This window comes from Eleginops maclovinus, chromosome 7, assembly GCF_036324505.1.
Source record: "Eleginops maclovinus isolate JMC-PN-2008 ecotype Puerto Natales chromosome 7, JC_Emac_rtc_rv5, whole genome shotgun sequence".
Lineage (NCBI taxonomy): Eukaryota > Metazoa > Chordata > Actinopteri > Perciformes > Eleginopidae > Eleginops > Eleginops maclovinus.
The window spans coordinates 13,393,775-13,416,931 of NC_086355.1; the positions used below are offsets into that span (position 1 = coordinate 13,393,775).

The following is a 23,157-nucleotide window of genomic DNA, read 5'->3' on the forward strand; positions in this document are numbered from 1 at the left end:
GAATTACCACCAAAACAATACTTAACGTCAAATACATAGTAATGTATTGTTGAGATTGAAGTCACATTGTAAAATGATACTTGTTTTTTGTAATTTCATTGCGGATAGGCTAGTACAACTAAATTCACCTTATTCATCCAAGATAAGACATATGTGAGTGTTATTGTAACGGCACACATAAAACCTTTGTAAGGTACTGAAGCCCAACTGAGATGATATCAATAAATGTAATTTACCCCAAATAAACCACAACTGTTCACAGAGAGCACAAAACAGAAACAGCTGTAGAACACTTATGGAAAAGAGAGAGCAAGTTTTTTGTCTCATTTTAAAGCTTTTTTTTTTCTTCATATTAGCACATGTCACCAATGGAGATTGTGAGGCAAAAAGTAAAACAAAAATTAAACAGCACCACCTCAGGCACTTGGTAGCAACTAAATCTCAAGATCAGCAGAATAGTATGTATATATATTTAGATATATATATATGTATATACAAAAATGGGGGGCATCTTCTTCCTTGTTGTTTGAGTTCTAGAGCCATATAAAGAATTCAATCAGCATTTACCAATGTGTGGTGTCCAGGTTGTTAGCTTTTGTGTAACATCAAGGACAATCTGTTTGCTCTTTACTGTATATTCATGTCACCACTGTTCGTTATTTTTCTCGATCACTGAAGGCCAACTACTGAGAAAAGATGTTCAATGTCTCTCTTTCATTGACTACAACCAAACATTTTGTTCCACTCAGTGTACATGTCAAGTTCCTTTTGTGATATGCTGGGCTGGAATTTGCAAAACACACTGTCAAAGTCTTGGTATGAGACTGGTCTCATCTGAGTTGGGTGGAGGGTTGACAGATCAGTACCAGGAATGCCGTGAAGAGGACCTACCACAGCCTCCTGACACAGCTGAGCCACAACCAGTCCGGAAAAGCCCTCTGTCCTCTGAACCAGTAGTGACATTTCTTTATCACTAAGACAGTAGTTGTGCTGTGAGAGCAGTTGGCTGATTATCTGATGTCGTGCTGTCCCATCAGGCAAGGGGATGAGCAGTCGCTTGGCAAAGTACCTCCGTAGGGACTCAGGGATCTCTTCAGGCTTATTGGTGGAGCAAACCACGAGGACATGGTCCTCAGCAGAGGTCAGAATACTGTCAAGCTGCATGAGGAGCTCAGCCTTGAGGCGATTCACTGGGCTATCCTCACTGACCTGAGCTGATAGCAGCAGGTCCACCTCTCTGATGAACACCACCGATGGCTGGCGACACCGTGCCACTAGGAAAGAAGCTTGGATGATCTTTTCCCCCTCCCCGAGCCACTTGGTTACCAGAGCAGAACTGCTAAGTTGCAACAAGGCCGCCCCCATTTGGGTTGCCATGCAGTGGGCCAACAGCGTTCTACCAGTTCCCTGAGGTCCGAATAAAAGGAGGCTCCGAGGTAATGTGGCAAGTCCGCTAAACATATCTGGCCTTAAAATGGGCCACAGTATCTCCTCTTTGATGGCTGCTTTGGCCATATCCAGACCTGCGATGTCGCTCCAGTCCACTGGAGGGCCCTGCTGAAGGATTTCTGTGGTTACCATCTCCACCAGGTTGGAGTCACTGTTCTTCAATTGTTCCTCTGCAGCATGGATGGACGAGGTAGCCGTACCAATGTCGGGCCCTGTTAGGGAGTGAGAGAGGTGCTGTCTGTGCTCTTCAGTTTGCTCGCTCATGATTGGCGATCCAAACTTGCTGTAGGGTTCACCAGTTCTCAGATCACCCACAGAGCTTTTGGTTGATCCATAGTTTGGAGGAGTTAGTGCTCTGCCAGAGTGTAAAATAAATTTCCTTTGTTGATCAGAAGACATTGGCTGTTTGGTTGGCTTAAAAGCTAAAGACGATGCATCTCCATTTCTGTCAAAGCCATTGCCTCTATCTGAGACACTATCTGTTGTTCTGTACATTGGACTCTGTGAAGAGCGCTGTTGGTTGTAGTTGAAATTACCATAGCTAGAGTCCATATCTCCATGTCCACTCATGTAGAAAGCTTTTCTTTTTAATGAGCTTGATGTGCTGCCATTTAACGGTGTTGGTGCAATTGGTGTATGATTATGGGACTGGTAGGTGTAGCCGGGCAGTGTGGAGGGAGGGATTGGTGTAGGAGCTGCAATACCGGATGGCAGATACGCAGAAGGGGGTGCTCCCCCAGGGCTGTAACCAGGGCCAATTGCAGTCTGAGAAGGATACCCTGTTGGAGGATAATTGTAGTTGGGAGACCCGGCGTTGTAGCTCGGCACTAAGGCAGGGGGAGGCGGTGGGGGCGGTGGTTGTAAGAGCCCAGCACTGTGCAAAGGAGAGGGGTGGGGGGAGGGGAGAGCCGGGGTACTCTGGCCACTGTAGCTTGAATGCAGGTAAGAGCCGTTGTAGCTGGCAGTATATTCCTGAGAGGGGAGGCCCGAGTGGAGAGTAGTTGCTGTGTGGCTCCCACAGTTACTGCTGGAGTAGCTGGGCTCAGACAAGCTGCTGGCCACCCCTGGGGAGCTGCCTATGCTAGCCGACACATCTGTAGGGGGTAGGGCAGCTGTCATTCCAGCTTTGCTCACAGATATAACATCTGGAGCACAGTTCATTGGGTAAATCCCCTCCTGCCAGGACTCATTCTCTGACTTTCTTCCATTCATGAGTCCAGTGGTGCTATCAGAGTAGGAACACAGCAGGGCTCTCTCATTTGGGCCCTCTAGGATCCCAGAGTACTTCTCTGCATATTTCTTAAGCAGATTGGAGGCAGTCAGTGCAGAGATGTCATCGTTTGCCCACGCATACTGGTATGTTCGCTGTAAGTGCCCCCGGTAGGCCTCTACTTTGTGTGCTGGAGAGCGGGTAGTGGATGAGATGTCAAAGTGTTGTTCTGCCCATTGTGTGTGCTCTGGGGTCCACTGCATCTTTAGACCTAGATATTCCATATAAGGGAGAAAAATGTCAAAGTAAGAATTAAATCATGGTTAATAATCAATGGAATATTTTCATATTTTTAAATGTCCTATAAACATCAAAAAGAGGGAGTTAAATACTGTGGAAAAAACACTATAATGTATTAATTTGTATTAATGGTTTAATCAGGTAAATGTTTGAACAACAACTACAATCAAATGTTTCCCATATTACAAAATACAATGTTAAGAAAACAAACATCTGGTCAGTATGAGGGTATAGGATCTAACACCTGGTTAGTGTGCCATAATCCACCCAACACAGGGCTGAATGACACAGACATTGCAGGTCAGTCTATAATCCAACTCTCATCTGAGGCATTCTGAGACAGTTTCAAATCTACTTGGAGGAGAGCAGCAAAGCAATCTTTCTTGGCAGCGCTCTGTTGCTTTCATCACACAAACCCCTCAGCCCAGCATGAATTACATCCACATCCAGTCTGCCCACTGCTTCCTAGTCCACAGAGCGAGGGAGGGGAGAAAAAAATGTGCTTCACTTGTCTTTTTCTCTGCAGCATCTCTCAGCAACTCTATATGGCCTTGAGGGTTTGAATGACATAAATAATCAAGTTAAATCCTAAAGTCAATCTGCAAATGAAAGTTTTTACGCATGCTATCATTTTTTTCTTTGTTTAGGATTATCAGAGGATAGCCCCAAAGAATGTAGTCTATAAAATAGGTTACAACTCAAAACAATCAGAGATAGTGTGCAGTGCCTTGCATATAATACACCCACACTAATCCGACCAAAACCTACAAGAAGATATCAAAGGAGACATATTTAACAAAACGTTCAATGCCCGTTGTAATGCTTTCTGCTTTTGCCAAATCAGATGGATACTATAGTTTGTACTTGAGTAAATTAGTTCCATATCATAGGATTTAGGCAACAAACAGCCACTGTCCAGAGGCAGATTACAAACGCAGTGTTTGCGGATTCCCTTCTGATTCCCTACAAGCTATTTGCCCACCCACCACACTAGACACCAGGAACTAATTAGCAGGATGATGCTGCACTAATTGTGTTAATTTACAAGGTTTTAGTCAAAGGGATCCATGCTATGTCTCACATGGTTGTCAACCATCCAAGCTAATGATTAAGAAAAAAAAAGCCAGAGGCAAAAAACCTGAACAGATAAACATGTTACCCATTCTTTGCTGCAACAGAAATGTTCCACCAAAAACCTATATATAATATGAAAACGTGTTTTTATCCCTATGTCTTTTGTTATTATTGCATCTAAATATCTCCTCATCAACATGTTGAATTTGACATTTTTCCTATTTTAATGTCATGAAAAGTGTTCGCCTCACAACAAAAAAAAAAAACGAATGTATTTGGGCTAGAGCAAGTAGTGCTGGGTTGTCTGCCAACAAAATCTCATCCATTCACAGCATTTACTGACACCGCAGTGTAAGTATCAGGGTAATGGTTTTTGTAAAATCATTCAGTAGAGTTCATTAACACTCAAGTCACATTTAGTCAATAACACAATTGCACACAGCTTATTGAGTGTGATTCTTCTATTACTGTTAATCCTGCTAATGTGCCACTTTGGACAATCAAAGGAGTGCTACTCGCAAAGTGTACTTGAGATCTTTAAGCATTAGGTATTTTATAAAATGCAATCCATCTAAGATAATTATCTAAATACAGCACACTGCTATAAAAAAAACTGGGAAAGAATTACATTGACTCTATACAGAAAGTGAAAATGTGGATGTATGGAGCAAGGCATTTTCTTTTCTACATGCAAAAGGTAGGTTCTATTAATAAAACATAACACCTACAGATAAAAGGGATGATGGGATAAAATGCTATTTTTTAACTATGTTGATTATAATTGTAATATTATATACAATAGCAACAACATGAGTAGCACCAACATATTTGTCAATGAATCAACCAGTTTTCTCTTATGAGGAATATAGGATTCATGCGAACAAAAATCAGATTTCAAATGTTTTGATTTAGACAAAGGTTATTGAGTAGATAGGCAATGCATCCACTTCCAAGTAGGAACATAAACATTAACACATAAATAGACATACATGTGCACTCACAAGCCGTACATTAGCATAATGATCTCTTACTTTGGCATTACGGTAAAACGGTTGTCCTTTATTCCACCTGCCTGAAAATTCAGATACAACATCCACAGGTTCCTTTGTCTTTCTTTGAAATGCTATAATTACAGAGCGCTCCATTAGTGGAATGTTTTCAGATAGCCTCGGGGCTCCAGCTCAAATTCCACTGATCAACCACCAACAAATACAGCCTTTGTTGGACCATTGTGTGTGTCAATTCATAGATCTGAGTAATCCTCTGGGGTGAATTAAAATGATGGTAATATAAGAAAATAAATGTTTTTTCAGTTATCCGTGTCTATCTTCAGGTCGACTCATTTGTTGCTGAATTTGAAAAAACACATATATGTAAATTCTATTTAACCATAGTTGATTAAATATTACATTTTATTTTCTAAACTTTTATAGATGATCATATTGAATAAAGCAGGTGGAACCAAGATGCATTTCACATGTGATGCCATGGCGTAATACTACGCTATGGTGTTTAATTTGTGGTTCAGTGATCATCCATGATGAAACAGAGATGCTGACCTTTTAGGGAACTATTAATCCTGTAGCCTAGGCTGTTTTTAAGCAAACAAGAGTGGGCCTCCACTCTGTCCATCCAATTTCCCACTGCGTAAATTGGACCACCGCTTGCACAATTCTCTATTCATTACTGTTCTGCTGAAAGGAAGCACAGAGGTGGCAAAGCGGTTTTCTTTTCCTCTTTCTCAATGTGTGTGAGTGTATGTGAGACAGAGAGAGACAGAGAGAGAGAAAAAGAAGATAGTGAGAGAAAAAGAGAGCAAAATGCCTTCCAGGACGATTCCCAAGCATAAAGAGCTGGACTCTCCTTCCTTTTTTCAAATTGTGGGAGTGGAAGTTGGGAGGGTATAGGGAGAGGGGGGAGGGAAGTGAAAGCTGTCGTAATTGAAACGTGGCCTAATCAGACTCATTACCATTTTTACCAATTTGCACCACCAAAGATGCTTATTAGGTAACTGTGTTTAATAAGCCGCTCTTTAGAAAACTAACTGTAATGAGCTCTTTAAAGTCAGACTTGAGCGTGATTATGCACTAGAAGTGTTTTGCACAGCTAAAGCAGACTGGTACATTTAGTCATGTACAATGTCATAATTAAGCTGCACAAACTCTGCACTTCACACCACACAATAGTCCCAGCTGAGGCAGTAGACATGCCGAAAAGTATTTATAATTACTGATCATTAAAACCCTGGGATTTTCATCACCGGACGTAAACATAATTATGGGAGCTTTTGCTTTTATTCTGCACACACAAACCACTCTACTTGACAAGCGTGCAAATATTGCAGACAGATAGTAATTACGTTTATAAATAAAAACAAGCTCATATTCATATTGAAATTCACTGGAGATATTCTAAGTAGGGGTGGGCCAAAACACTCTAATACAATGTGAAGCAGTAATCGGTACAGCTACAGTCTCATTCATCTCACATATCAAGTTAAGACTGTTTAAACTCAATTTAGATCTCCATGTGGCAGTAATTCCAATCTTTAGACGGCAGGGTGCCATTTAACCCCTCATTTAGAAAAGATATGCCTTCTTCAGTCACTGTCTTTTCCAGGGCTACTGCACATACATTGCACAGCCTGACCACCCATGGCAGCAAATTACTACATGTCTCCACACTATCAAAGCCCACCAATCTTAGTCGATTTCATACTAATCCAAATACAAAAGGTGGAAAATGACTGGTCATGCCTACACTTTCATTAAGTTTATCGTAGTTGACCTGTCAGGGAGGCAGACAACTTTGTTTCCTGTCTTTCTTATCAGAATAAGACTAAGGATCGTAGAAATAGCAAAGTGAGCTATACAGCACATTCTTACAGCTATCTTCTTTACTAAACACATACACACACATTAGTTATTAAAACAGTGTTAAATGTTTTAATACACTGACACCTGTTGAATAAAAGTATTTACAACTACCCTTTTTTACTGGAAAATTGCCACACCTCAAACAACTTGAAATGACAACATGTAAACAAATGAATAAAAACGTATATCTTAAAAAATAAATCTAATGAGATTATTCTTAAAATATGTTAGATTTTGTGTATCCACAAAAGGCATTTCTGTGTCTAATTAATCTGTTAATTAATATAATTAGTCATGTTGTAAATGTCATGCAATACTCACAAAGAAAGCTATATAACGTAAAAAAAACGTCTAACGTCTAAACTGTATGCCATACTACCAGTAAGACAATGCAATGCTACATAGTTTTTCCTCTGAATTTAAGTATACATCCTCAAAATATAATACTTTTATCTGCAGGTAGAGTAAATGTCATTTGCATTTTAAGATGTCTTGTCTTTTAAAAAAGGTTTGAGAAACCAACCCCATCTTGCAGTCGGTTCCTAAAAACAGAGCAGCAAAATATTTTAACAGCAGCTGTAAAAGCTGTAACAGAAAAAACGTGCTAGAGTTATCTAAAGAATTCATCTGAAATGTAGTGAGAAGATGTAAATGCCAATCAGAAATCAATCTATAATTTCACTCTAAAAATTCCCACTTTGGATTTGAAATGACTTAAAGTAGCCTTTTTAAATGTGTAGCATAAACATGAGTTTAGTGTAAAAATGTTTTGGCTGTAAAGTGATAAATAAAAAGGTAAGAGTGAGGACAAAAGTAGGAATGTAATTTAAACATTGAAGTGCCTCGCTTAAAAAAATTGTTAAAAATGTACACTTCAGTATGAAAGAAAGGACTTGGGGACGAGTGACAACAATTGTGTTGATGGACTAAAGCTATTGGGGTTTGTCTTCCTGGGAATTGTTGACAAGAAAGCATATTTGCAATTGATTTTCAAAACAGACACAAAAATAATACACAAATTATAATTTATGTCTGATATTAACAGGTGAGTTACTGTAGTTACTCATCTGTTGAGTTGGCTATTGTCCTTAAAGATGCACACCCTATAAAGCAAACTTTAGAGTGATTCTCAGTGAATTTACACAGATGTTGTAATCTTCAAATTTGATATCATAGTGCATTCTTTTACACACCCTGGATATCCTCACGTCCCAGGGTTTTTTGATCTGGGCTAATGATAAACTCTATTGGCTTGAGGGGAACATGTAATAGAGTAAATCGTGAAGTTGAGAGATTCTCTGAGCTGCGATTTCTGTCTCGGTGATGCTAATTAAACCATGACTCTTCAGGCCAAGAAGCCCCGGAAGCTACATATTCCGTTACTACCCTGAGTATTGCTAAATCCACACACATGCTAGACTAACAGCTCTCCACTCACAAGTAAAACTTGTACACTGAATAAAACTAAGACAATTATAGGAGACAGGCTTTAAAGTGTTCTGTAGTGCATAATACTGATGTATACTCAAATGGCTTGTTAGTTAAAAGAACACAGTTGTTGAATTCAAGCACTTCCTGAAACTTGTTTAAGAGCGCATGTACAGTAGAGGCAGTGGTTTTTGCGAGCCTCTATGAATTGGTTTCTCTGCTTCTCGAGGGATCACTTACACACTTCAAAAGAGAAGAGAGGCAGATTGTGACCTTGCTACATGAAGACTCATTGACCAAAAGCTACTCAGTAACATCTTTATTTCCCAAAGTCCTTTTACCCTGAGGAAGACTCCAATCAAAGAGGCTTAGGCTGGTTTAGGGGAAAAAATCTGGATTTGATCACATTTAGCACATCTTGACTTCTCCTGTGACGCAGCAGTTTGGTGGTACCAGAAGCCACCCATCTGATTTATAAACCAACAGGCTGAGCCCCATTGGAAATTACTAGATTATCTTGTTCACTGGTCCAATTCACAACTGTGATTACACTTCCAACCATTAGACTTTACAGCCATGTTAACCTAGACAGGAAGGAAAATGCATTGTAAAAAAATCGAATACTTCACGGTGTGATCTTAACATACAAATCAGAATAAAAACGAGTCTTTGTTACACAGCCAGTGGCATTACTTCAAAGTTTCACAGAGAAACTGCTTCTCTGTTAGGAAAAATAGCTCAGAGAATCAGATGGCAAACACCAATATTAAAACATTTGATCTAATGTTATACATAAAAGAATGTCTGTCGTTTAACTTATTATTTCCCACATATTAAAGTGATTAAAAGTTCAAATGGAACTGTAATTGAAAATGCCCAAGTGAACAGAAAAAGGATGTTTGCCTGTAACCACTGCCAGCTTTTCGTCCAAGCATTCAGAAGCATTCTATGGTATCGACTGTAAGTCTCAAAGAAGGTCACTTCTCCAACACAGGCCAGACAAAAGGTGAAATGAGACAACTGAAGCAATCTTAGGTCAATATGAAATAGAAATCTCTCAGCTATACTGTAATAAAGTTACTGAAGTGCAGTAGTGAAGCCATAAAGGGGAACTTTTACAAGGAGAGAGTGGTCTAGGAGATTGGTTCGCCCACTGGCAAACAATGGCTTCTGAGAGCTAAGGTGGCATGGTCAGTACAGCACCATGGAGCTGAAAACCAGCATTCACTTTCTAAAAGTAAGTTAGGTTTAACTAGGAAATGCGTATTAATGCACTTTATGTGTGTGACTAAATGTATTGCAATCAAAAATGTTTTAAAAGTTTGATGCTTATACGTTTATAGTGTCTAAGCTTAATATTATAAAGTGTAAATGTCTATAAAATCTGCTCACGTAATTTAACTTTGTTTTTGAGGTTGAAGAGGATGACACTAAAACCAAAATCTTTGCAACAGAAAAAATCCATGAAATTTTCTGATTGAGGCATCTATTAGGAAAAATACGAAGTACAATCAAGCCGGCATTCAGCTTTTTTTTAGTATTAAATGCAGAGAGAAAATCAACTGTTGACTGATAACCAGAAATACTGAGCAAACCTGAAGTGCTATTATTAATGAGGAACGTTTCTCTCGTTGTGATAATTGGGAGTGATTGCTACGAGTAGTGCCAGAACTCGCAGCCATCATCTATAAACCTTGGGATCATATTTTTTCCTGTGGTTGAATATGTTTCCATATGAAACAGTAAAGTAAATGTTGGGTTTTGTAGGGATTTTACTTCCAAGACAAACACCCATTTGCAGACTAAAATCTGAATTTACTGTAGCCAGACTTCCATGTGTTATACAATGGTTGGCACGGTTCATGTTAACATTTCATTTTACATTTTTATATCTAATTTACATTACTTTAGGTGTGTGTATACATTATAGCAAGTACGTGAAACAGCAATGTCATTTGCATATAGCAAATCAATGACAATGGCAAGCTTTGGAGGCCAAGGATTTCATTGAAAAATTATTTAAAAAACCTGCGATGCAGTCTACATTTTTATTCTCACAACCACACAGACACAAAATAAAACATGTTTGCAAAGTGTGATTTGTATGGAAGAGGCTCTGAATGACAGCTTTCTTTGAAAACAAGTGTAAAGCACTGTGAGTCTGCTGCATGAGAGAGTGGCAGCCTTCAAAGACTTCAGTGCTTTGATAGAGATGTGGAAAGCAAGAAGGACCATGCAAATGCAAATTATTCCAGAGTGTTTCTAAATAGACTATGAAATAAAGAAAAGAAAAAAAAGGATCTGTGGTTAATAGAAATTGAGAGGTGGGAATCTTCACACACTCTTTGTCTAACTAACACCTGTCTGACTTAAATGACTAAAAAAAAACATAAATGATAACAAACAGGCACAACAAATCCATTTCCCACATTTCATTAAGTAGACCTCAATACGCAGTTTAAAGCAATGATTGTTCTACATTGTGCAGCACTTGCATGTAACAAGCTCAACCAATTAAACACTAATTAATTAGACACAATTCTATTAAGAAACAAATCCCAGTCATCAATATACACAACCCAGGGTCACCCATTGCGCAAATGTGAATTGGCTCTTTGCATCACATGGACTAGACTCGAGAATAGCACAATAGCACCATTGGAGCTCACAATAAACAGTTTGGCACAGATATATTTGATGGAGCATGAACTCATCAGTGCTGATAGATTTTACATCCCTGGGTAGAAAGCAGGACCCGGAGGTGTCGCTAGGACATGCAGCTTTCTCTCAAATGATCACTATTAGGGCGAAGTGTTCAATATCACAACTCACAAATGCTCATATGTTAGCATCCGGTATACTCAACACTGCAATAATACGTTCACTCTTATTACAAACACTGATCAGATGTTTAGTAAGGATGAACTGATTCCTAAGATATCAGTGTTCAATTAATGGGCTGCTCGCTCACTGTGTGTGGCTGAGATCATTATGTTAAGCAACATCAGGCTTGGCTTGAATATTATTTTTTATATCTTATTTGAATGATAACTCATACATCAGCAACTTAATTTGATTTATTGCCAATTTAGTGTAAATTCTAACCAAAACCAACCATGGAAACACAATATTTATTCAGATTTGATATTTTCCGCAACCCAAATACTATATACCCTTCAAAATAAATGCAGCCTTATTTTCTTTAAATACATGTCTTATATATATATTTTCCTAAATAAGAAATAAGCCCAACAGCAGAAGTGCTCCATGGACTTCTTTTGTAAGGCTTGTATACAGCAAACTGCCTATTGGCTGAAATGTGTAATTAAAAACAACTACTCCACAGTTTATTTGTTATGTGTTGCCTCTCTTACAGGTTATGTGCATACTGTTAAAAAATCTGCCTCTGGCTAGCGTGAGTTCCCTTGATGAATTGTGAACAGTCGACAGTGAAGAGTATACCCGACCACTTTGTACAAGGCAATTCGTACAGCCTTGCTCATTTGAGTATGCATGAAATAACAATGTCCTATTGGGAGCGTTCTTAGTTTCAAACATTTGGGGTCAACTACACGAGCAGATTCCACATGTGCAGCCCCTGGCCACTGAGGTCTGGAATCTACCACCCTCCTGGCTGGGTGACGTTGCATGTTCTATTTCCAGACAGAGGGTTGAAGTGAGGCTACAGGGAGTGTAACACTGACCCACATGACCTGTGACCTAGAAAAGCTGCCTGAAGCTCTGCACACTAAAAACTTGCAGCAGCCTTTTAAACAAACAAAACCTTTACACATAGCATGTGTCTTTTCATGCCAAATGATTTGCATCCTTTTTATTCACATCTTTGACTTGTTGTCAATGTATTCCTTGCTGTTGTGGAGCCTCACGCTCACTCTCTGAAGTCTCAAGTGGGAAGAGATAAAGGAAGTTGAAGAGGCAAAACTACTTTACTTTTAGACCCAGTGTCTACAGGCCACATGTCTCCAGTCATCTGTCACTAGTTTACATACATGCGATGACACTTCCTCTCTCTGTGGGAACCCGTTGTCACCACTTGGCCGCCAGCAGAGGCTGACTGGGTGCTAGATGGGTCTCCCCCAGGTACCTCTAGGGAGCCACATTAGGCCTAACTGACAGACTGACAGGAACTAGCAGACACACACAGGCAGGCACACACACACATACAGTCAGTCCCTCGCCCAAGCATTCACTCCTCCTACAGTACGGCAGCTCACATGCTCCCCAGGCATGGCACACTTTGCATAAAGCAGTGACTTTGCTCCACATCAATTTTTTCAGACACAAAATTATTTTTCACCCCTCTAGCCTCTCCGTGCTACATGGAAGTTTTGAAATGAATAATGGAAACAACAGCGCTGAGGACTCATGGGATCCATTTAAAGATGTGGGAGAGGCGATGCAGTCAGGGTTGGACTGCAGAAACATCATGCTCCAAGTGAATGAATCTACTATTGTTCTGTACAGTATAAAAATGCTGACACAAACCATGTGCACAGCATTTGATGCCAACAATGAAATAGTGTTAATAGATTTTTCCTTTAAATATGGTTAAAAATACAACAGCAAAAATATACTTTTGTTTTTTTTAACCGTAGTAAAGAAACAATCTGTGGTCAACTTGAGCTCGCAGCAACCAGCTCAACACTTTAGGTCATTCTTTCCGCCTCTTGTTTCTGCAGTAATACTCTGGGATCTATATTTTTTACTGAAGACAAGCCTTTGTTTAGTGCCAAAAACATCCTACAAAGCGCACCTTGGACAAATGGCTTGATTTACTTTGCTAAAGTGCGAGTTTATACTATGTTTAGTTTTTCTCTGCGAACCTCTGGTATTTCCATCTTGCCTCCCCAGATATTTCAAGTGGAAGCGAGCGAGCGCGGGGCACTCCACTGTAATGGCTATTTTAGACAATGCAAAGTCAACACGAGTCCCTGAGGTGATTTCCTGATAATGAACACAAAAGGAGTGTCAGCCCTCACAAAGCTCTGTGATTATGCTCAAGTCTTCAGTGCTCTTCTTTTTTTTCTCACTATTATTTTTCAGATTTAAATTAATATAATTTCATGTGGACTCTAGGAGGGCTGTCAAATCGGCCACACGCCAAGCAACAAGACTCCTAGTGACTATTCACTTACAACATGATAGTGAAACTGAAGTTAATGTGTAAGAATGAAGCTTTATTCATCTAAAGTATGCATTAAAATACAAGTAATCAAAAGACAAACACAATCTTAACTTATATATATATATATTTAAAGATTTTTACATCCAGATTAACCACCTTATAAATCAAAGGTTTATCTACATCTCATAAAAGCTACCTTAAAGCAAAAAAAATTATATATGCAGTCAACTAACACAGCATCATATACGTAATAACTGAAGGACTATAAACATAACATCTGGCTCAGATATCCAGTCGCTCTGCCTCACTCCTGTGCATGCTGCTGTGGTCACCTCTCAGTGACACTGCAGACACCCGCTGCCTTGCCGCAGCCTGACACCTTAAACCTTTATGGCAGCGTATACTGAACCTTCTATCCCCTCTTCCCTTCACTCGGTTCATCCCCCTCCTCTCCCCACCATCAGGCAGACCTTAACCCATCCTCTGCCATCCCTGGCCCCCACTGCCAGCACTTGGCAAAATGCCAACCTGTCAGCCCCCACCATCTCCACAGAGGTTGAATGAATTGCTGAGAACTTTGCAAAAAAACACAGATAGCCCCCATCTCGTCTGATCATCGCTTTAGCTAATTGCCACAAATATCAATTTGAGACAATTAGCATCGGATGTAATGAATGCGACAATGAAAAACAGTCAAAAGATTACCGTTTGTATTCAAAGCAAATCCTTGCATGATCTTGAATATAGATAGCAAAGTTAAGTAAAGCATCTATTTCAATACATGAATTATAATGCAATTGAATTGTCGCGCAATGAAGAAATACAATGTTTGACATATAGCGTTATTCTGTGGGAATATTTAAATTCTAATTTTAGTCTTAGTTACATAATCCATCTCTTATTTATTTTAGAGTGAACTACATTTTTTAGAATTAAAGCAGATCAGCTCGACTTGGTGTTTTCATAATAAAGGGGGTAATATTGATTAAGACAGGTCAGCATCAAGACAAACGTAAGAGTTTACTACATTTCAAACCCTCGGTTCATGAATCTGACAAATGTGATGTTTTTTTAAATACTTATAGGTTCTCTTGTTGCATGGGTTTTCAGAACAGCTAGAATAGCGGCCTCGATTGCCAGATTAGTCAGACACTGTTTTGTGAGAACACAAGGAGAATTTCAATACAGCAAAATATTGAGTTTTTTCTTATCCTCTTGTGAAAGGCTTGCTGCTCTCTCACAATACGAAACTCCCCAACAGCATGCAATACAAAAAACACCTTGGAAGAAGGACAGGGAAAAACACCTCTTCACCAAGGTTATTCAATGATAAGCAATAGTACTCAGGCACACAATAGCAGCTCAAAGTGCCAGCGATTTTCAGAAGTCATGGAATTGCAGATTCTGTTATTAATCAAAGTCCTTGGGGGTTGGATATTCACTGCCTGAGAGTAACAATACATCATTCATCTAAAGACATAATTAGCAATTATGAAAGCAGATTCAGTCATAAATGTTTTAATATTTTTATATGATAAAGAACTGGTCAGACAATCGTCCCAGAGGTGTCTATTGCCATTGCATTTAGACGTTGTTCACAAAACCACAAATGACACTCTCAGTGAATAAACATTATGAATCATTGTAAGGGGATGTTAAGAACACTGCATTAAAAAGACAGGCACTTCGGAAAATCCATTTTTTTTGGAGATGCACACAATGCTTAAAGGCTTACAGCCGTGCAACACTCTAGACTTGGACTATCTTCTCTGAATTTAAGATAGGAGAACATCCAATCCTTTTGTCCACTAATAGAAAATCAAGAATTTACCATGTCTAATTAAAATGTAAACAGTGTAATGAGGACATCAGTGATTTAGGCAAACGTCTCTCTGGCTGCCACTGGGGGTATGATAATTACAGAGGCAAATCTATGAATGCACATGAATCTCCTACAAATCCAGATTAAAAGCCTTAGAGCTAAACCTAGTTTAGTACACCTGGGGATTGGCTAGAATAGACAATCCCCCACAGACGCAGAGCTGCCTCGTCTCCTTATGAGTGCACAGACACCTCATGTGAAGGAGATGAAACAAAGCCTCTGTTTCGATGTGTTAGAAATGAGGAGAACAAGGAATTTAAAGCAACACATGCCATACTCGATGTTAATAATGTCTAGTATAAAAGGCCTGACTAAAGGAGAGTTGCAACATGACTTATGAACATGTTTCTTTTATAATCAATCATTAAGTTATATATAAGCTCTATAGGCACATTTTGGTTTATATCATAAAACCATGAATTATTCTATAACAAATTGTTATTGAAAAAGAAAGGAGAGCAAGGCATTGTTTCTTCCCTTGTAAAAAAAACAACATGCACAAAGAGAAACAGACAGACAAACACAAATACAGTGCATACATACACAAAATCAATTACAAAGATGCATATATAAACATCTAAATAAGAAGTACATGCTACAACACAACCACATAAATGTATAGAGAGATTTGAATTGCGGGCAGCGGTGAAACGTTAAGACAAAATATCCACACTAGGTTCCATAAAGGCAGCCTGTTTGGTTTAATCCAGTAGAATATGTGAACTAAATTAAACTGTTACTATTTTGTTTGAATAAGAGGAACAAACCATACAACAGGCCTGTAGCTAGGACACATATGAAGGGTAAGTACAAGCAGTCAATGGTAGGTGCATGCATTTTAGAAAATGTCCATGCCATATGCTGTCACTCAGAGGGAGAAAAAACAAGTCTGAGCAGACAGTCGCTGTGTCTAAATGAGATGGTAGGAGGAGGAGGAGGAGGAGGGGAGAAAGGGAAGATGTCAAGGATTCATGGTCCTTCATCTTTGCAGTAGAGCAAACACGTCCCTCAGTATAGCAACAGACAGCTGCCTCCACTTTCTAATGCAGTCCAACTTAGATCACTGCAAGAATTGTCAGCGTAGAGAGAAACACATAAAGATAACATGCAAGCTGCCACGGAGGGAACGACAGAGATGTGGATACAAGAGAGGGGGACGAGAGGGAAAGAAAGGAGAGGAAGGGAGGGAGGGAGGAATACTTGAATAGTAAAAGAGAGACTGGAGATTTTTTGTCCCTACTGCCAGCGTCTTTATCCATTGGGGACTCCCTGGCTTTTTATATGAAAACCGGGAAAGACACCACTTAACATATTTGCTTAAACATGACAATCCTGCATTGATCTCATAAAATATAGTCAAGAGGCTGAGTGGGATTTCTTGTAGTAACTGACAAATAGATCCATCTGAAAAGATTAATATTTCATCAATTTACAGACAGCGTTTGCAGACATCCCAGGGGGTGTTTACATAGAGGCAGCCCAAGGTATTCGGGACCTGGCTTTAATATAACTGAACACATATACCATACATTGTGTCTCTAATACAGACTTACACCGCTTGCCTCTTTTAATGGTTAAAATAATGCTGTCAATTTTAGCCATTACTAATAGTGCTACTCTTTTCAAATTACGGACAGAACATTTAAATCAGTTAAAATGCTTCAAAACAGACATATGACAACAATAAAATACAGATGTTAGAGACTGAAGATTCCATTTGGTTTATATTGTTAGGCGCAACTGTGATTAAAAATATACTGCTTGTTAAAACGGTCCGAAAATCACAAGAAAAATACTGAAAATTCTTGAAACCTGATTTGATCAATGTGATGCATTAAGCATTAAGAACAATTAATATAAACTTTTGAAGCAGTATTTTCTTTCATAGGTTTGAAATTTCAGAATCGTCTACATTAGTAGTCTGCACTGACTGCCACCAATTCAACCGTCTCTATGACACAACTAAATATAAGTCTATTTCTATCCCAGCGATATCAGTTTGTGTTATTATTTACCGCAGTTTATGCCACACAACTTCTTGACATTACACTCACTTTTGAAAGTGTTAACGTGTGTGACGATTAGAAAAAAAGGGTGATAAAAACAGGAGGGTCAGCATCTGTCGTCCAAATCGGCTCAGAGATTCACGTCAAGCATCAGCTCAGAATGCTATCATAAATGCTATCCTTTCAGAAATAAACAGAGCTGTCAGCTTTTTGCCATGCACACCGGAGGTGGCTGGGGTTAAGTAAGGACCTACGAGAATCACCTAACACGCTGCAGGAGCTCAGACATGGAACCCTTCCAGGGTTTGAACTCTGATAAAGATCCTCAGGTTGTTCTTAATAATTAAGATATTTAGAATGAAGGATCCAAGGGAGTGGTTAAATACATACTCTCCAGACTCTATTTCTTGTAAGACACATGCATTCATGTGGAGATTAAATATAAAATAGTACATTTGAATAGACTGCAGAGGGTAGTCAAAATGTAAGTAGATGCAATTTGTGGATATGCGTTTAATTATTAATAATTGCTCCAAACTATTTGCCACCAAGCTTAGTATCCATATCTGAGCAATAAAACCATAGTTCATTTGTAATAAAAATACCCACCACAGATTCATGGAAGGGAGTCTAAATATATTTTAAAAAAAACCTGACCAACAAATGTAATACCCACTTTAGAAAAACACATTACAACCAAACACTTAGACATAATGAACGTGGTAGTAATGTACATTTTTTTTTTTTTTTTTGCCACTGAGTGACGGATGCTGCAATGCTGTTATTTTGAAGAGGAATGAAAACATACTTCAGCTCACTGGTGATGATGTTAATTTCCTCTCAAAGGAAAACATGCAAATGGAATGTGTGAACACAATTAAGTAAATTGTTCTATGGAGGTGGAAAAGGTTCGCTTAGGACAAAGTGTTTGCCAAAGAGAGACAGCACACAACTTGTTACTCATCCTGACTTTGTATCCATGCTCAGATCCATTTACTGGCTTGTCACACACCATTTCCACTGGAACATAAGAGCTTTTTATGACTTTAAACTAACTTGCGAGCAATTTTGATTTAGTTTCACAAGTGAATTGTCATATTGTTTGACAAATAAATAATGAAGTATTATACAGTTTCTTAAGAAAATAACTTTAAGCAAGGTAAGTTTTCCTGAAAGACAAGGGTTGGAAAAATGACCTCTACAAAATAATATTGTCAACATAATCATTTTTGCATTACAAGTCTATTGTACTTATTATTTGTCCATCATCTTTTATATATTTAACAGTGTATATATTTGATATGTAATGTATTTGTGATGCAACTGGTACCAGATAATACATATAAAGCTCATTGTGTTGTTATAAAAGGATCATTTGAACAACAGTGATTTCAATAGCTGTAATAATAACAATAACAGGTTTAGAATGGTATGGCATGCTACAGCAATTACAGCAAGTATTTATGTTATGATTAAATAAGGACATTAAGCAGAAACAATGTTTTTTATAAGATTTCTTAATGTAAATTTTAAACAGATCTGGATAAGTTGAATCCATTGTCTATTATGCAAAATATTCACATTAGTAGAGTTATGCATGCAAACACAATAAAGCAGTGCAATGACAAAGAAAAAATGTTGACGAGGAAAGTCAGACAAACCAAATTAATATGGATGAAAAATGCTTAACCTTTACAAGATGCTTTGAGCCTATAATTGATAATGCCACGTATGAAATTAATCATATAAACTGCCCTTATCTCTGGGCTATGCCCGTGTATTTTTATAAACTGAAATAAGTAGCTAAACTTTTGAAGATGACCCAAACATGCACAAAGAAGAAAATGTAATACTGCAATAACAGCCTCTTTTGAAAACACATAAATATAACAACAATAACGTTGATAATTACAAAATGAACGTACCATAAATACTGGTGCTAGTGATCATGTCTTCAAGCCTAAAACAAAAGGAGAGGGGAAAACAGCAGAAACGGAATTTTCACGAGGAGGAATTCCAAAGGTTGCTTCTCATTACAGCCACTTTCTCGTCAGCTATCGGATTTCACAAGTTTAAAACACGCACGGTGCCTTGTTCTTTCCTCGGGTAGGTATTCAGTTAGCTCATGTCATTAAGACGAACAAAAGTATAACGCTACATGCGGGAAAAATGTAAGAACATTTAAAGCAGCGCTGGATGGAGACGCAGAGAGCCACACAGGCACGGCTGAAGCCTGTCACTTCTTGCGCGAGTTGAACGAGAGAATAGGAAGCATGAGAGAGACTGTGGTCATGACATAAAACACACATTCTTCATGCCGCCTATTAGAGGAAGAGGCTAAACCAGCGTGATGCCCCCCTCCCTTTACTTTTAAAATAGATTACTTGCCAGCAGTTGTCCCAGTAAGAGCGCAATGACAACCCATCTATTAATCTCCCGCCTGCGGTTATCCGGGCAAGTTTTATTCAGGCTGGCATGCAGAAACTTCTCGTTGCAAGGAAAGTTATTTAAGAGACTGGATCCAGACGTGTGTTAAACAATCTTCTTAAACTACGGAGAGGAGAACAATAATAGCAAACTCGTCTAATCCGTAAACTTTATAGCGTTTAAATTTCGTCTTTTTTCAAAGCGATGACAAGACACTTGGCTAGTGCAGAATGACTGCGCTGCAAGATCTGTGATGCGCGGCACAGTCTCTTGCAGCGAGCGTTTGCGCGTACAGGGCTGTTCCGTTTGTCTTTTTAATTGTCAACATCGCTGATAGACAGGACGAAACTTACCTGTGTTAGGTGCCAGGGCAGCGTCAGGGTTTATAGTACCATCGATCCGGGCAGTGCGCAGATGAATGGCTCGCTGAGGTTAAGCGCGGCTGCTCACGATTTGAAACCATTCCAAGTTAGTGAGGGGAAGACTGACCACAGCCTCTGCCATGTTGGAATTCCAAACCCTGGACAGCTGCTTCGCTGACTGAAGGCAGCACGCTGCACACTGCGCATGATCTGTGAGCAGGAGCCAAATTCAAAGGGAATCAACCCTAATAAGCAACACTTCACAACTAGCATCATGGCAACATTTTGTTTCAGGCAATTTGACGTATTAACAGTTGAATTGTAGCTAATGTCCACTACTACTACTACTACTACTGCTGCCAAATATTACATGGGGACTGTCCTACTCTGTCTATATTGTGTAGCCAGCATATTTGCACTGCTTGGAACTAAATGAGGTGGATCATGTGCATATTTGGTTGTACAAGGGCCAATATATGTATGAAACCTTTTTATCTATAAACATACTTTATTTCAAATAGTTTGACAGCCTTATCAGAAAGTGTTTCTTTTCGAGATCTTTCAAAAACGTATTACATTATTTTTAAACTACTGCTTTTAGCTTGTAGGCTAACTCACTGTATTGTTTTCTGTTGGTGCAGTGAACTGTAGTTACCATAGGGGTCATTAGAGATGCATATTTCTCTGTGGTAACAAAAGAAAGTGCAGCAACAGTTTGAGACTGCTGTGTTGCCAAGAGTTAAAGAACAATACCTTATATCTGCCTACTATCTATAAAACCAAAGTTATTTGGTTTGCTTAAACACAGAAACAAAAGGCTATGCCGGTTGCCTGGCAATCTCCCATTGAGACTCCAGAAAGTAACTGCCCCTCTGAAAACACCATTTTGTTAAACAAGATACACCACATTTTCAAATTAGCTACAGGTACTGGCAAGCAATTTTGCATTGAGCTAACAGTTATAGCTGTAGCTTCATACACAAAGAAAATGCAAATTTGTCCCAGCACGAAATCAAATAATACATAAAAAGTCAAATTACAACCTTTGACACATACTTTTACAGGATATTTCCAACCTGTTTTATCTGTGGACCCTCATGGCCTTGAAAGGGAAGGGGGGGTTGAGATCTTCTCCTTTGGGAAAGAGTTGCAGAAAGACCCTGGTGAGACAATGATATGAGGCTCAGCGCCAAAGTCCCATTATGCCCTCTCATATCCATACCCAAGGCCCTAGGAGTGATGCATTGATTCAGCCTTCAGTGCTCCCTTGACTGCACCATGCTAATTCCAACTGCATGAGGTCTTAGGAGAAATCCTACCCAAAAGGCAGGACACAGAGTGGCCATCGAGCTGCTCTGGACAATGACAGTTTAAGCTTACACTCCAGATTTTGAGTGGAAATCTCAAAGATTTAAACAAAAAAGAGAAAACGATCCTGATAACATTGGATTTGCCCGCCTGCTAATTACGTAAAGGATCCTTGTGCTCATCATGAGTTAATGTCCTGTTAATACGTAGCTGACTAAACCAGTGTGAGTCCGTGGCTAGGAACAGCCTGTGAAAATCTCTGTGCTGTGGAGGTCGTGGTGAAAACAACAGCGGTGCATTTCCAGGTGTAGCCACGTCCATTGTCTCCTTGCTCATATGGGCATGTTCAGTCTGTGCCTTTGTCCTTGTGTCAGCAGGCAGGACATTCTAAATTATTTTGCTCAGCTGCCTCCCTGAACTCTTGCTACTGCACGTCAATACACACATCATGCAGACACCCACACATACAGCTACAGGGATCACAGTTCATGTCCATCACACACTTGAATCCTCCTTGACACAGATAAAACCTTGAGGAAATAAAAACTTAGCCAGTTGCTATGATTTGGTGTCAGACACATTTTTAATCAAAATTTTAGACCAAATATTTTTTTCAAATTTCAAACAAAATAAATATTTTAATTCAAGATTAGTTGTTAATATATAACCCTTAATTTTCCTGCATATCAGGATATTTTCTTGAAAATATCAGGTTATGTTTGAATATATTATGTAACGGAACCAACCATATAAATAAATGTAGAACACACACACACAACACACACGTACACATTCTCGCACACACTGAATTGTTCATTTCCCCAGGAATGAGGGTTGCATGGCACGTGACTGCCTGTTTTTTAACCTTCTGCCTACAGACTCTTGTGTCATGTGTGATCACTTCAGCGATGTTGCTGGGCGTTTATTGTTTCTGCCATGAAACACTGACTTTGGAGGAACCAGCTGCATCAAGCCTTTCCTCACAGGAGCATGCATCTTGATGTAAAAAAGGAGATTTTATTCCCCTGAACAGTGGTTTGTAAAATGATTGACTCATCTTCACAGTGATTGTTGTAAATGATAACAGCGTGGAGCATCACTCTTTAACAGAGATAACAAATATATTGACTACTTGCACTGGTGCTGAAATTTAATGCTTTCCTTTCCTTAAACTGTCTTCATATTTTCTATCATTACCCAAGTTAACCAGGTCATTCATTAAATAAAGCTGTAAATAACATAATGTGTTGAGTTGCTGCTCTGTATCTCTGAGCGATCAGAGGCAGAGATTCTCTCCAGGAGTAGAAAGCCTAGGATAGAAATAATACACCGACTGAGGCTTAGGACACGGTAGTCTAGTCACAGCAACAAAACAATTTTACTACAAAAGAGCACAAGCTATTATAGAGAGAAAGATGAGCAAATAATGGAAAATCACAGGCTTGATTTCCCACATTATTTTCCTAGATGTGTATCCAAGTCCCTGTATAGACGAGGGATGAAATCCTAATAGGGACAAGCTTGAAGTGAATAGAGCCCACAGAGGATAAGCTACTAAATCTTGCAATAAAAGCAATGTGATTTACAGTAAATTCCACAAGGCTGACAGTGCCACAGCTGAGGGCATAAACAGTCCTTTCAATGCTGCGCCTCAGCTCTGTCTGCTGTGAACTACAATCACACAGGCAT

The 23,157-nt window shown here is 39.1% G+C and overlaps 1 protein-coding gene across 1 annotated transcript; it reads right to left on the reverse strand.

The window, feature by feature from the left end:
- Nucleotides 1-684: 684 nt before the first annotated feature.
- fign (fidgetin) lies at nucleotides 685-20,317 on the reverse strand. The gene is made up of 2 exons (XM_063888521.1): nucleotides 20,152-20,317; nucleotides 685-2,930 (listed from the first exon to the last, which is right to left on the reverse strand). Exon 2 carries the CDS (start codon nucleotides 2,920-2,922, stop codon nucleotides 715-717), a length of 2,208 nt encoding a protein of 735 aa, XP_063744591.1. The 5' UTR covers nucleotides 2,923-2,930; nucleotides 20,152-20,317; the 3' UTR covers nucleotides 685-714.
- Nucleotides 20,318-23,157: the final 2,840 nt, after the last annotated feature.